Here is a 15,494-nt window from a genome sequence, read left to right on the forward strand (position 1 = left end):
GCTTCCCATAGACCTCTCTAGGGGCTCTCGAGCAGCACAGTGCAGGCGTGGGCTTCCCATAGACCTCTCTAGGCGCTCTCGAGCAGCACAGTGCAGGCGTGGGCTTCCTATAGACCTCTCTAGGCGCTCTCGAGCAGCGCAGTGCAAGCGTGGGCTTCCTATAGACCTCTCGAGCAGCGCAGTGCAAGCATCCTATAGTCACCTCTGGGCGCTCACACGCAGAACGTTGTAAGCCTGGGCACCATACAGTCACCTCTGGGCACTCGTGCCGTGTGGTGTTAGCATCATATAGTTACCTGTAGGCCCTGCTGTCAGGCAGCACGACGCAAGCGTCACAGTGACCTCTAGGCGCAGCGACGTGTAAGGGTGGGCATCGTATAGTAACCTCTAGGAGCTGTCAGGCAGGTGTAAGTGTCGTACAGTCACCTCTAGGCACTCGCAGGCAGCGCGGTGTAGGCGTCGTACAGTCACCTCTAGGCACTCGCAGGCAGCGCGGTGTAGGCGTCGTACAGTCACCTCTAGGCGATCGCAGGCAGCGCGGTGTAGGCGTCGTACAGTCACCTCTAGGCGATCGCAGGCAGCGCGGTGCAGGCGTCGCACAGTCACCTCTAGGCGATCGCAGGCAGCGCGGTGTAGGCGTCGTACAGTCACCTCTAGGCGATCGCAGGCAGCGCGGTGCAGGCATCGCACAGTCACCTCTAGGCGATCGCAGGCAGCGCGGTGCAGGCATCGCACAGTCACCTCTAGGCGATCGCAGGCAGCGCGGTGTAGGCGTCGTACAGTCACCTCTAGGCGATCGCAGGCAGCGCGGTGCAGGCATCGCACAGTCACCTCTAGGCGATCGCAGGCAGCGCGGTGCAGGCATCGCACAGTCACCTCTAGGCAGCGCGGTGTAGTCTCGTAATAGCCATGGTCATGTGATGTCACACAGGCGAGTGGCTCGTTATATCCCTGGTCATGTGACGTTACATAGGCGTGCGGCTCGTTATATCCCTGGTCATGTGATGACACACAGGCGAGTGGCTCGTTATATCCCTGGTCATGTGACGTTACATAGGCGTGCGGCTCGTTATATCCCTGGTCATGTGATGTCACACAGGTGCGCGGCTCGTTATAGTCCTGGTCATGTGATTTCACACAGGTGCACGGCTCCTTATAGGCCTGGTCATGTGATGTCAGACAGGCGAACGGCTTGTTATAGTCCGGAACATGTGATGTCTCACAGGCGCACGGCTCGTAATAACCCTGATCATGTGATGTTACACAGGTGCACGGCTCGTTATATCCCTGGTCATGTGACGTTAGGCGCGCAGCTTGTTATAACCCTGGTCATGTGATGTCACACAGGCGCACGGCTCGTAATAACCCTGATCATATGATGTCACACAGGTGCACGGCTCGTTATATCCCTGGTCATGTGACGTTAGGCGCGCAGCTTGTTATAACCCTGGTCATGTGATGTCACACAGGCGCGCGGCTCGTTATATCCCTGGTCATGTGATGTCACACAGGTGCACGGCTCGTTATAGCCCTGGTCATGTGATGTTACACAGGTGCACGGCTCGTTATATCCCTGGTCATGTGACGTTAGGCGCGCAGCTTGTTATAACCCTGGTCATGTGATGTCACACAGGTGCACGGCTCGTTATATCCCTGGTCATGTGATGTCACACAGGTGCACGGCTCGTTATAACCCTGGTCATGTGATGTCACACAGGTGCACGGCTCGTTATATCCCTGCTCATGTGATGTCACACAGGTGCACGGCTCGTTATATCCCTGCTCATGTGATGTCACACAGGTGCACGGCTCGTTATATCCCTGCTCATGTGACGTCACACAGGCGCGCGGAGTGTCGGAGATCTTGGTTGTCAGGCGTTTGCACGGATTATAAAGCTGGAGATCTTGTTCCGCACATGGATCATTGTGGTGGCATCTACCGTGGTCAATGAGATAGAAATATAACTGTAGCCCGTGGCAGGGCACATGTGTATGATATGGGGCGAGCTGCCACGGGGGTCTCTCAGCTAAGCAGTGGTGGTTCTTCTGTATTACACCCCCCACGCTGCCAGACGAGGGGGCAGTGTCCTTTTTATATTTACCACTAGTTGGAGTCTTGCTTTACAACCTGCTGTAAATGTTACCAGCTCATTGCTATATCTGATAAGCCATAGACCCGAGTGTCTCTTGGGCCCCCTCCGAGGGGCAGGAATGTCATCTTTATTCAGTAAGAACATAGGACATGCACATATAAAAATCATCGGCTGAAGAGGAGAGAGTGAAGAGCTTCTCTAAAATCTGCCCTAGAGCTCGCTCTGCAGCACACAGTAGTGCTCAGGAGGAGTAATACTCTGCAGACAAAGATCCATCATATAGAATCTTCTCATATAACACTAGAAGAGATCCAGGACACCCCCTCCTAACATTTGGCTGCATTACACTGGCAGAGCCTCCTGGTGCTGCGGAGAGCACACGGCTGGCACTGATACAATCTTTGTGTCTCTGGTGTCACGGTGGGAGTCTCCACAGCGCTGACATGATCCATGGTGTTGGCATGTAGCAGGAGGAGTGGGCTGAGGCGCTGAGTACCCCCATACATGGTAGAGGAGATGCGGGCGATGCTCACAGGTGCTGTACACACCACCACTCTGTACTGGTCCTCGCAACGTGTCAGGCCTGGAGGAAAACCATGGTGAGGAGGCCTGCGGGCACACAAGGAGACTAGGTCAGGGCCACGTGTGGTGGACGCTACACGCACTGAATGATGGGAGCACAAAAAGTCACATTGAATCACAATTTAGTGTGAAAGAGATTGTGAGAATCATGGTCCCTGCTCCTGACCTCTCATCCCCTTCCTTCTGCTGCAAGATTGCTGTACTATAAAACCAGAAGCCTGCTGGAAGAAAAGCTCAATGCACAGAGCACAGCAGTGTGAGGATACGTGCCTAGGGCAAAGCAGTGTGACATACCTAATACATAGGCTGCGACCAGCTTCTGCACGACAGAGACGTGGAGGTTCTCATGGAGGAGGCTGCGGGGGTCCCCGTGTAGTGGCAGCATGAGGACCAGCAGGGCGATCAGCCCCACCAGGACGTAGAGACTGAAGAGTCCGGGAGATAGCGGTCGTTGGACGCCTGGACAAGAAAAACACCGGACATAGGAGGGAGAGAGATGACTGTGCCACCTACCCTCTGTGCACCTACCTTGTCGCATGGAGAAGAGGTGGGCGGGTGGCCGCCATGCTGTGGTGTCCCGCGCTGCTCGCTCTCTGGGCTCGGGTTTGGTTGGGTGCAGTGTTGCGGGAATGTCCTTCCTCCCGATGACGCCTCTACCTCCGCCCTCCTCCCACACCTCCACACGGAAGCGGTCAGTGGTGCCGTAGTGTCGGGCGCGTATATCCCGATGTCGTGTGACTCTACGAGAGGACGGAGAAGGTCAGGGTCACCTTACCGGATCACAACCACCGGTGCCCACCCCCAGCACTCACATGTCAATGCAGGAGTTTGGCCTCACCAGCCCCTCGGCATCAATCACCGTGTAGCGCAGAGGAGCCGTGGACAGGACTGCGGAGGAGAAGACACAGCAATGACACAGGAGCCGATCTGCCACCACATCCTGCAGCTACAGAGCGCCCCCTACCTTTATATCGCAGCACCCGAGGGAAGGGGTTGTACAGGGTGAGCACCTGCTTATGGCTGCTCTGGTCCTCGGCGTAGAATTCCAGAGTCGGAGGAAAAACAAACACCGGCACGGTGGAAAGCGAGGAGGGGTCAGCTGCCGTCCTGCCCCCTGGCTCCTCCCCTCTTCCTGGCAGACCCCTCTGCATGGCGGCACAACGATGACATCACATCCCCGAGGGCAAAGAGACGAGACTATTCCCGGGAACCTGCAGAGAAACCCGAAAGATCAGCAAGGACCCCACAGACCACCGCCGGAGCCCCTCTGATCACTGCTGGAGCCATCAGACCACCCCCCAGAGCCCCTCAGATCACTGCTGGAGCCAACAGACCACCGCCAGACCCCTCAGATCACTGCTGGAGCCATCAGACCACCGCCAGACCCCCTCAGATCACTGCTGGAGCCATCAGACCACCCCCCAGAGCCCCTCAGATCACTGCTAGAGCCCACAGACCACCGCCAGAGCCCCTCTGATCACTGCTAGAGCCCACAGACCACCGCCAGAGCCCCTCTGATCACTGCTGGAGCCCACAGACCACCGCCAGAGCCCCTCTGATCACTGCTGGAGCCCACAGACCACCGCCAGAGCCCCTCAGATCACTGCTGGAGCCAACAGACCACAGCCAGACCCCCTCAGATCACTGCTGGAGCCCACAGACCACCGCCAGACCCCTCAGATCACTGCTGGAGCCATCAGACCACCGCCAGACCCCCTCAGATCACTGCTGGAGCCCACAGACCACCGCCAGACCCCCTCAGATCACTGCTGGAACCATCAGACCACCGCCAGAGCCCCTCAGATCACTGCTGGAGCCAACAGACCACCGCCAGACCCCTCAGATCACTGCTGGAGCCATCAGACCACCGCCAGACCCCCTCAGATCACTGCTGGAGCCCACAGACCACCGCCAGACCCCCTCAGATCACTGCTGGAGCCCACAGACCACCGCCAGACCCCCTCAGATCACTGCTGGAGCACACAGACCACCGCCAGAGCCCCACAGATCACTGCTGGAGCCCACAGACCACAGCCTGACCCCTCAGATCACTGCTGGAGCCCACAAACCACCGCCAGAGCCCCTCAGATCACTGCTGGAGCCCACAGACCACAGCCAGACCCCCTCAGATCACTGCTGGAGCCCACAGACCACCGCCAGAGCCCCTCAGATCACTGCCAGAGCCCCTCAGATCACTGCTGGAGCCCACAGACCACCGCCAGACCCCCTCAGATCACTGCTGGAGCCCACAGACCACCGCCAGAGCCCCTCAGATCACTGCTGGAGCCCACAGACCACTGCCGGATCCCCTCAGATGACTGCTGGAGCCCACAGACCACCGCCAGAGCCCATCAGATCACTGCTGGAGCCCACAGACCACCATCAGAGCCCCTCAGATCACTGCTGGAGCCTACAGACCACCGCCAGACCCCCTCAGATCACTGCCAGAGCCCCTCAGATCACTGCTGGAGCCCACAGACCACCACCGGAGCCCCTCAGATCACTGCTGGAGCCCACAGACCACCGCCAGAGCCCTCAGATCACTGCTGGAGCCCACAGACCACCGCCAGAGCCCCTCAGATCACAGCTGGAGCCCACAGACCACCACCAGACCCCCTCAGATCACCGCCAGAGCCCCTCAGATCACTGCTGGAGCCATCAGACCACCGCCGGAGCCCCTCAGATCACTGCTGGAGCCCACAGACCACCACCAGAGCCCCTCAGATCACTGCTGGAGCCATCAGACCACCGCCTGACCCCTCAGATCACTGCTGGAGCCCACAGACCACCGCCAGACCCCTCAGATCACTGCTGGAGCACACAGACCACCGCCAGAGCCCCTCAGATCACTGCTGGAACCCACAGACCACCGCCAGAGCCCCTCAGATCACTGCTGGAGCCCACAGACCACCGCCAGAGCCCTCAGATCACTGCTGGAGCCCACAGACCACCGCCAGAGCCCCTCAGATCACTGCTGGAGCCCACAGACCACCGCCAGAGCCCCTCAGATCACTGCTGGACCCCACAGAACACCGCCAGACCCCTCAGATCACTGCTGGAGCCCACAGACCACCGCCAGAGCCCCTCAGATCACTGCTGGAGCCCACAGACCACCACCAGAACCCCTCAGATCACTGCTGGAGCACACAGACCACCACCAGACCCCTCAGATCACTGCTGGAGCCCACAGACCACCGCCAGAGCCCCTCAGATCACTGCTGGAGCCCACAGACCCCCACCAGACCCCCTCAGATCACTGCTGGAGCCCACAGACCACCGCCAGACCCCCTCAGATCACTGCTGGAGCCCACAGACCACCGCCAGAGCCCCTCAGATCACTGCTGGAGCCCACAGACCACCATCAGAGCCCCTCAGATCACTGCTGGAGCCCACAGACCACCGCCAGACCCCCTCAGATCACTGCTGGAGCCCACAGACCACCGCCAGAGCCCCTCAGATCACTGCTGGAGCCCACAGACCACCGCCAGAGCCCCACAGATCACTGCTGGAGCCCACAGACCACCGCCAGAGCCCCACAGATCACTGCTGGAGCCCACAGACCACAGCCAGACCCCTCAGATCACTGCTGGAGCCATCAGACCACCGCCAGAGCCCCTCAGATCACTGCTGGAGCCCCTCAGATCACTGCTGGAGCCCACAGACCACCGCCAGAGCCCCTCAGATCACTGCTGGAGCCCACAGACCACAGCCAGACCCCCTCAGATCACTGCTGGAGCCCCTCAGATCACTGCTGGAGCCCACAGACCACCGCCAGAGCCCCTCAGATCACTGCTGGAGCCCACAGACCACCGCCAGAGCCCCTCAGATCACTGCTGGAGCCCACAGACCACAGCCAGACCCCCTCAGATCACTGCTGGAGCCCACAGCCAGTGCCCCTCAGATCACTGCTGGAGCCCACAGCCAGAGCCCCTCAGATCACTGCTGGAGCCCACAGCCAGAGCCCCTCAGATCACTGCTGGAGCCCACAGACCACTGCCAGAGCCCCACAGATCACTGCTGGAGCCAACAGACCACCGCCAGACCCCCTCAGATCACTGCTGGAGCACACAGACCACCGCCAGAGCCCCTCAGATCACTGCTGGAGCCCACAGACCACCGCCAGAGCCCCTCAGATCACTGCTGGAGCCCACAGACCACAGCCAGAGCCCCTCAGATCACAGCTGGAGCCCACAGACCATCGCCAGAGCCCCTCAGATCACTGCTAGAGCCCACAGACCACCGCCAGACCCCTCAGATCACTGCTGGAGCCCCTCAGATCACTGCTGGAGCCCACAGACCACCGCCAGAGCCCCACAGACCACCGCCAGAGCCCCACAGACCACCGCCAGAGCCCCACAGACCACCGCCAGAGCCCCTCAGATCACTGCTGGAGCCATCAGACCACCGCCTGACACCTCAAATCACTGCTGGAGCCCACAGACCACCGCCAGAGCCCCTCAGATGACTGCTGGAGCCCACAGACCACCACCAGAGCCCCTCAGATCACTGCTGGAGCCCACAGATCACCGCCAGAGCCCCTCAGATCACTGCTGGAGCCAACAGACCACAGCCAGAGCCCCACAGACCACTGCTGGAGCCCACAGACCACAGCCAGAGCCCACAGACCACTGCTGGAGCCAACAGACCACAGCCAGAGCCCCACAGATCACTGCTGGAGCCATCAGACCACCGCCAGACCCCCTCAGATCACTGCTGGAGCCATCAGACCACAGCTGGAGCCCCTCAGATCACTGCTGGAGCCCACAGACCACCGCTGGAGCCCCTCAGATCACTGCTGGAGCACACAGACCACCGCCAGAGCCCCTCAGATCACTGCTGGAGCCCACAGACCACCGCCTGACCCCTCAGATCACTGCAGGAACCATCAGACCACCGCCTGACACCTCAGATCACTGCTGGAACCCACAGACCACCGCCAGAGCCACTCAGATCACTGCTGGAGCCCACAGACCACCGCCAGAGCCCCTCAGATCACTGCTGGAGCCCATAGACCACCGCCAGACCCCTCAGATCACTGCTGGAGCCCACAGACCACCGCCAGAGCCCCTCAGATCACTGCTGGAGCCCACAGACCACCGCCAGAGCCCCTCAGATCACTGCTGGAGCCATCAGACCACCGCCAGAGCCCCTCAGATCACTGCTGGAGCCCACAGACCACCGCCAGAGCCCCTCAGATCACTGCTGGACGCCACAGACCACAGCCAGAGCCCCTCAGATCACTGCTGGAGCCCACAGACCACCACCAGAGCCCCTCAGATCACTGCTGGAGCCATCAGACCACCGCCAGAGCCCCTCAGATCAACGCCGGAGCCCATCAGACCACCGCCAGAGCCCCTCAGATCACTGCTGGAGCCCACAGACCACCGCCAGAGCCCCACAGATCACTGCTGGAGCCAACAGACCACAGCCAGAGCCCCTCAGATCACTGCTGGAGCCCACAGACCACCGCCAGAGCCCCTCAGATCACTGCTGGAGCCCACAGACCACCGCCGGAGCCCCTCAGATCACTGCTGGAGCCCACAGACCACCGCCAGAGCCCTCAGATCACTGCTGGAGCCCACAGACCACAGCCAGAGCCCCTCAGATCACTGCTGGAGCCCACAGACCACCGCCAGAGCCCCTCAGATCACTGCTGGAGCCCACAGACCACCGCCAGAGCCCCTCAGATCACTGCTGGAGCCCACAGACCACCGCCAGACCCCTCAGATCACTGCTGGAGCCCACAGACCACCGCCAGACCCCTCAGATCACTGCTGGAGCCCACAGACCATCGCCAGAGCCCCTCAGATCACTGCTGGAGCCCACAGACCACAGCCTGACCCCTCAGATCACTGCTGGAGCCCACAGACCACCGTCAGAGCCCCTCAGATCACTGCTGGAGCACACAGACCACCGCCAGAGCCCCTCAGATCACTGCTGGAGCCCACAGACCACCGCCAGACCCCTCAGATCACTGCTGGAGCCCACAGACCACCGCCAGACCCCTCAGATCACTGCTGGAGCCCACAGACCACAGCCAGAGCCCCTCAGATCACTGCTGGAGCCCACAGACCACCGTCAGAGCCCCTCAGATCACTGCTGGAGCCCACAGACCACCGCCAGAGCCCCTCAGATCACTGCTGGAGCCCACAGACCACAGCCAGAGCCCCTCAGATCACTGCTGGAGCCCACAGACCACCGCCAGACCCCTCAGATCACTGCTGGAGCCCACAGACCACCACCAGACCCCCTCAGATCACTGCTGGAGCCCACAGACCACCGCCAGACCCCTCAGATCACTGCTGGAGCCCACAGACCATCGCCAGAGCCCCTCAGATCACTGCTGGAGCCCACAGACCACAGCCTGACCCCTCAGATCACTGCTGGAGCCCACAGACCACCGTCAGAGCCCCTCAGATCACTGCTGGAGCACACAGACCACCGCCAGAGCCCCTCAGATCACTGCTGGAGCCCACAGACCACCGCCAGACCCCTCAGATCACTGCTGGAGCCCACAGACCACCGCCAGACCCCTCAGATCACTGCTGGAGCCCACAGACCACAGCCAGAGCCCCTCAGATCACTGCTGGAGCCCACAGACCACCGTCAGAGCCCCTCAGATCACTGCTGGAGCCCACAGACCACCGCCAGAGCCCCTCAGATCACTGCTGGAGCCCACAGACCACAGCCAGAGCCCCTCAGATCACTGCTGGAGACCACAGACCACCGCCAGACCCCTCAGATCACTGCTGGAGCCCCTCAGATCACTGCTGGAGCCCCTCAGATCACTGCTGGAGCCCACAGACCACAGCCAGAGCCCCTCAGATCACTGCTGGAGCCCACAGACCACCGCCAGAGCCCCTCAGATCACTGCTGGAGCCCACAGACCACCGTCAGAGCCCCTCAGATCACTGATGGAGCCCACAGACCACCGCCAGAGCCCTCAGATCACTGCTGGAGCCCACAGACCACAGCCAGACCCCTCAGATCACTGCTAGAGCCCACAGATCACCGCCAGAGCCCCTCAGATCACTGCTGGAGCCCACAGACCACAGCCTGACCCCTCAGATCACTGCTGGAGCCCACAAACCACCGCCAGAGCCCCTCAGATCACTGCTGGAGCCCACAGACCACCGCCAGAGCCCCTCAGATCACTGCTGGAGCCCACAGACCACCGCCAGAGCCCCTCAGATCACTGCTGGAGCCCACAGACCACCGCCAGAGCCCCTCAGATCACTGCTGGAGCCCACAGACCACCGCCAGAGCCCCTCAGATCACCGCCAGACCCCTCAGATCACTGCTGGAGCCCCTCAGATCACTGCTGGAACCCACAGACCACCGCCAGACCCCTCAGATCACTGCTGGAGCCCACAGACCACCACCAGAGCCCCTCAGATCACTGCTGGAGCCCACAGACCACCGCCAGAGCCCTCAGATCACTGCTGGAGCCCACAGACCACAGCCAGAGCCCCTCAGATCACTGCTGGAGCCCACAGACCACCGCCAGAGCCCCTCAGATCACTGCTGGAGCCCACAGACCACCGCCAGAGCCCCTCAGATCACTGCTGGAGCCCACAGACCACCGCCAGAGCCCCTCAGATCACTGCTGGAGCCCACAGACCACCGCCAGACCCCTCAGATCACTGCTGGAGCCCACAGACCACCGCCAGACCCCTCAGATCACTGCTGGAGCCCACAGACCATCGCCAGAGCCCCTCAGATCACTGCTGGAGCCCACAGACCACAGCCTGACCCCTCAGATCACTGCTGGAGCCCACAGACCACCGTCAGAGCCCCTCAGATCACTGCTGGAGCACACAGACCACCGCCAGAGCCCCTCAGATCACTGCTGGAGCCCACAGACCACCGCCAGACCCCTCAGATCACTGCTGGAGCCCACAGACCACCGCCAGACCCCTCAGATCACTGCTGGAGCCCACAGACCACAGCCAGAGCCCCTCAGATCACTGCTGGAGCCCACAGACCACCGTCAGAGCCCCTCAGATCACTGCTGGAGCCCACAGACCACCGCCAGAGCCCCTCAGATCACTGCTGGAGCCCACAGACCACAGCCAGAGCCCCTCAGATCACTGCTGGAGACCACAGACCACCGCCAGACCCCTCAGATCACTGCTGGAGCCCCTCAGATCACTGCTGGAGCCCCTCAGATCACTGCTGGAGCCCACAGACCACAGCCAGAGCCCCTCAGATCACTGCTGGAGCCCACAGACCACCGCCAGAGCCCCTCAGATCACTGCTGGAGCCCACAGACCACCGTCAGAGCCCCTCAGATCACTGATGGAGCCCACAGACCACCGCCAGAGCCCTCAGATCACTGCTGGAGCCCACAGACCACAGCCAGACCCCTCAGATCACTGCTAGAGCCCACAGATCACCGCCAGAGCCCCTCAGATCACTGCTGGAGCCCACAGACCACAGCCTGACCCCTCAGATCACTGCTGGAGCCCACAAACCACCGCCAGAGCCCCTCAGATCACTGCTGGAGCCCACAGACCACCGCCAGAGCCCCTCAGATCACTGCTGGAGCCCACAGACCACCGCCAGAGCCCCTCAGATCACTGCTGGAGCCCACAGACCACCGCCAGAGCCCCTCAGATCACTGCTGGAGCCCACAGACCACCGTCAGAGCCCCTCAGATCACTGCTGGAGCCCACAGACCACCGCCAGAGCCCCTCAGATCACTGCTGGAGCCAACAGACCACCACCAGAGCCCCTCAGATCACTGCTGGAGCCCCTCAGATCACTGCTGGAGCCCACAGACCACCGCCAGAGCCCCTCAGATCACTGCTGGAGCCCACAGACCACCGCCAGAGCCCCTCAGATCACTGCTGGAGCCCACAGACCACCGCCAGAGCCCCTCAGATCACTGCTGGAGCCCACAGACCACCGCCAGAGCCCCTCAGATCACCGCCAGACCCCTCAGATCACTGCTGGAGCCCCTCAGATCACTGCTGGAACCCACAGACCACCGCCAGACCCCTCAGATCACTGCTGGAGCCCACAGACCACCACCAGAGCCCCTCAGATCACTGCTGGAGCCCACAGACCACCGCCAGAGCCCCTCAGATCACTGCTGGAGCCCACAGACCACCGCCAGAGCCCCTCAGATCACCGCCAGACCCCTCAGATCACTGCTGGAGCCCCTCAGATCACTGCTGGAACCCACAGACCACCGCCAGACCCCTCAGATCACTGCTGGAGCCCACAGACCACCACCAGAGCCCCTCAGATCACTGCTGGAGCCCACAGACCACAGCCAGAGCCCCTCTGATCACCACCAGAGCCCCTCAGATCACTGCTGGAGCCCATAGACCGTCCCCAGACCCCTGTATATGCTGACAATATAAAATACAGATATATAATATACAGCAGTGACATCACATATAGAGCATCAGGGGAAATTTATCAGGAGTGTCTGAGGTTAAACTGTTCCAGTTGATCAAAGCAACCAATCAGATCTCAGTTTTCATTTTATAAACAGCTGTGGGAAAACGAAAGCTGAGCTCTGATTGGTTTCCATGGGCCATTAGAGCAGTTCTGCTCCCAGAAACTTCTGATAAATCCCCATTACATCATAAGGCAGATGATGACGTCACATCCCTGGGGGCAGAGAGATCAGCCAGGACCCCATAAATACTGATGTTATCATCACACACAGAGCATAGAGATATGACATCACAATCTGACGTCACTATGTCACCCACCCCTCAGCTCAGTGACGTCACACTGCCCGAGAACTCGAGTGTCCGGAGCCGTTACCTTCCGTCATCTCGCTGGCCGCTTCCTGGTGCCCCGCCCCCGTCCCTCTCATTGGTCAGGACCTACGCCTGTCACTTGGTTGCCAGGAGACGTATCGACAGTAGAAGAGGCGGGGTCGGTAGTTCGGTGTACTGATTGGAGGAAAAGTCACCAATCGCCTTTAGCTATTCACATAAAACAGCGGACACGTAAACACTGCACTGCCAGGAGTCTGGAGATACAGGAGCGGCCGCCATTTTCTTAGAGACCAAAATCTATTCTGCGACGTAGAAATCTCCCACACAACATGGACGGCGCGAAGGGAAACCCGGGACTGCGAGGAAACCAAGTCATGTCATAGAGAAGCCAGAAGGGGGCGACAGAGACCGACCAGGGGCGAGAGGTTCTAGGTTAATGCTCCGCCTCCTGTATATATCCACACACTGTATACATATACTCCCCTCTAATCCTCCCTAATACTGTATCCCCTCTCATCTCCCCCTATTATTGTATCCCCTCTCATCTCCCCCTATTATTGTATCCCCTCTCATCTCCCCCCCTCATATTGTATCCCCTCTCATCTCCCCCCCTCATATTGTATCCCCTCTCATCTCCCCCCCTCATATTGTATCCCCTCTCATCTCCCCCCCCCTCATATTGTATCCCCTCTCATCTCCCCCCTCATATTGTATCCCCTCTCATCTCCCCCCCTCATATTGTATCCCCTCTCATCTCCCCCCCTCATATTGTATCCCCTCTCATCTCCCCCCCTCATATTGTATCCCCTCTCATCTCCCCCCCCCTCATATTGTATCCCCTCTCATCTCCCCCCCTCATATTGTAGCCCCTCTCATCTCCCCCCCTCATATTGTAGCCCCTCTCATCTCCCCCCCTCATATTGTAGCCCCTCTCATCTCCCCCCTCATATTGTAGCCCCTCTCATCTCCCCCCTCATATTGTAGCCCCTCTCATCTCCCCCCTCATATTGTAGCCCCTCTCATCTCCCCCCTCATATTGTAGCCCCTCTCATCTCCCCCCTCATATTGTAGCCCCTCTCATCTCCCCCCTCATATTGTAGCCCCTCTCATCTCCCCCTCATATTGTAGCCCCTCTCATCTCCCCCCTCATATTGTATCCCCTCTCATCTCCCCCCTCATATTGTATCCCCTCTCATCTCCCCCCTCATATTGTATCCCCTCTCATCTCCCCCCTCATATTGTATCCCCTCTCATCTCCCCCCTCATATTGTATCCCCTCTCATCTCCCCCCTCATATTGTATCCCCTCTCATCTCCCCCCTCATATTGTATCCCCTCTCATCTCCCCCCTCATATTGTATCCCCTCTCATCTCCCCCCTCATATTGTATCCCCTCTCATCTCCCCCCTCATGTTGTATCCCCTCTCATCTCCCCCCCCTCATGTTGTATCCCCTCTCATCTCCCCCCTCATGTTGTATCCCCTCTCATCTCCCCCCTCATGTTGTATCCCCTCTCATCTCCCCCCTCATATTGTATCCCCTCTCATCTCCCCCCTCATATTGTATCCCCTCTCATCTCCCCCCTCATATTGTATCCCCTCTCATCTCCCCCCCTCATATTGTATCCCCTCTCATCTCCCCCCCTCATATTGTATCCCCTCTCATCTCCCCCCCCTCATATTGTATCCCCTCTCATCTCCCCCCCCTCATATTGTATCCCCTCTCATCTCCCCCCCCTCATATTGTATCCCCTCTCATCTCCCCCCCTCATATTGTATCCCCTCTCATCTCCCCCCCTCATATTGTATCCCCTCTCATATCCCCTCTCATTTCCCCCCCTCATATTGTATCCCCTCTCATATCCCCTCTCATTTCCCCCCCTCATATTGTATCCCCTCTCATCTCCCCCCCTCATATTGTATCCCCTCTCATCTCCCCCCCTCATATTGTATCCCCTCTCATATCCCCTCTCATTTCCCCCCCTCATATTGTATCCCCTCTCATATCCCCTCTCATTTCCCCCCCTCATATTGTATCCCCTCTCGTATCCCCCCCTCATATTGTATCCCCTCTCATCTCCCCCCCTCATATTGTATCCCCTCTCATATCCCCTCTCATTTCCCCCCCTCATATTGTATCCCCTCTCATATCCCCTCTCATTTCCCCCCCTCATATTGTATCCCCTCTCGTATCCCCTCTCATTTCCCCCCCTCATATTGTATCCCCTCTCATTTCCCCCCCTCATATTGTATCCCCTCTCATTTCCCCCCCTCATATTGTATCCCCTCTCATTTCCCCCCCTCATATTGTATCCCCTCTCATTTCCCCCCCTCATATTGTATCCCCTCTCATTTCCCCCCCTCATATTGTATCCCCTCTCATCTCCCCCCCTCATATTGTATCCCCTCTCATTTCCCCCCCTCATATTGTATCCCCTCTCATTTCCCCCCCTCATATTGTATCTCCTCTCATCTCCCCCCCTCATATTGTATCCCCTCTCATCTCCCCCCCTCATATTGTATCCCCTCTCATCTCCCCCCCTCATATTGTATCCCCTCTCATCTCCCCCCCTCATATTGTATCCCCTCTCATCTCCCCCCTCATATTGTATCCCCTCTCATCTCCCCCCTCATATTGTATCCCCTCTCATCTCCCCCCTCATATTGTATCCCCTCTCATCTCCCCCCTCATATTGTATCCCCTCTCATCTCCCCCCTCATATTGTATCCCCTCTCATCTCCCCCCTCATATTGTATCCCCTCTCATCTCCCCCCTCATATTGTATCCCCTCTCATCTCTCCCTCATATTGTATCCCCTCTCATCTCTCCCTCATATTGTATCCCCTCTCATCTCCCCCCTCATATTGTATCCCCTCTCATCTCCCCCCTCATATTGTAGCCCCTCTCATCTCTCCCTCATATTGTATCCCCTCTCATCTCCCCCCCTCATATTGTATCCCTTCTCATCTCCCCCATTCAATCCATCAGCATCAGGAAGGCCTTGGATGTTCCTCCTGCCACCCAGGATAGTGTGACAGAGCTCGAAACCAGGACTGTATGTACAGTGTCGCTTCTCCCTGGTT

At 59.3% G+C, this 15,494-nt stretch overlaps 1 protein-coding gene across 3 annotated transcripts; it reads right to left on the reverse strand.

The window, feature by feature from the left end:
* Positions 1-2,183: 2,183 nt before the first annotated feature.
* On the reverse strand, positions 2,184-12,583 carry LOC140128369 (motile sperm domain-containing protein 1-like). Of its 3 annotated transcripts, none has more exons than XM_072150024.1 (6): positions 12,456-12,583; positions 3,640-3,886; positions 3,488-3,563; positions 3,204-3,415; positions 2,970-3,134; positions 2,184-2,702 (listed from the first exon to the last, which is right to left on the reverse strand). In XM_072150024.1, the coding sequence occupies exons 2-6, from the start codon at positions 3,824-3,826 to the stop codon at positions 2,671-2,673; spliced, it is 672 nt and encodes a 223-aa protein (XP_072006125.1). In that variant the 5' UTR covers positions 3,827-3,886; positions 12,456-12,583; the 3' UTR covers positions 2,184-2,670. The 3 variants fall into 3 exon arrangements, with proteins under 3 accessions (XP_072006125.1, XP_072006126.1, XP_072006127.1); XM_072150025.1 differs by having other exon boundaries at positions 12,401-12,515; XM_072150026.1 differs by lacking the exon at positions 12,456-12,583 and adding an exon at positions 12,268-12,324.
* Positions 12,584-15,494: the final 2,911 nt, after the last annotated feature.

This window comes from Engystomops pustulosus, chromosome 4 (genome assembly GCF_040894005.1).
Source record: "Engystomops pustulosus chromosome 4, aEngPut4.maternal, whole genome shotgun sequence".
In the NCBI taxonomy this organism is placed as follows: Eukaryota; Metazoa; Chordata; class Amphibia; order Anura; family Leptodactylidae; genus Engystomops; species Engystomops pustulosus.

Bases quoted from the DNA above. Each gene is read 5' to 3' on its own strand.
- LOC140128369 (XM_072150024.1), bottom strand. From the start codon at position 3,826: ATGCAGAGGGGTCTGCCAGGAAGAGGGGAGGAGCCAGGGGGCAGGACG. The intron at 3,416-3,487 runs GTGAGTGCTGGG...GTCCTCTCGTAG, and splicing joins CCAAACTCCTGCATTGACAT to AGTCACACGACATCGGGATA. The intron at 2,703-2,969 runs GTATGTCACACT...GTGTGCCCGCAG, and splicing joins GGTCGCAGCCTATGTATTAG to GCCTCCTCACCATGGTTTTC.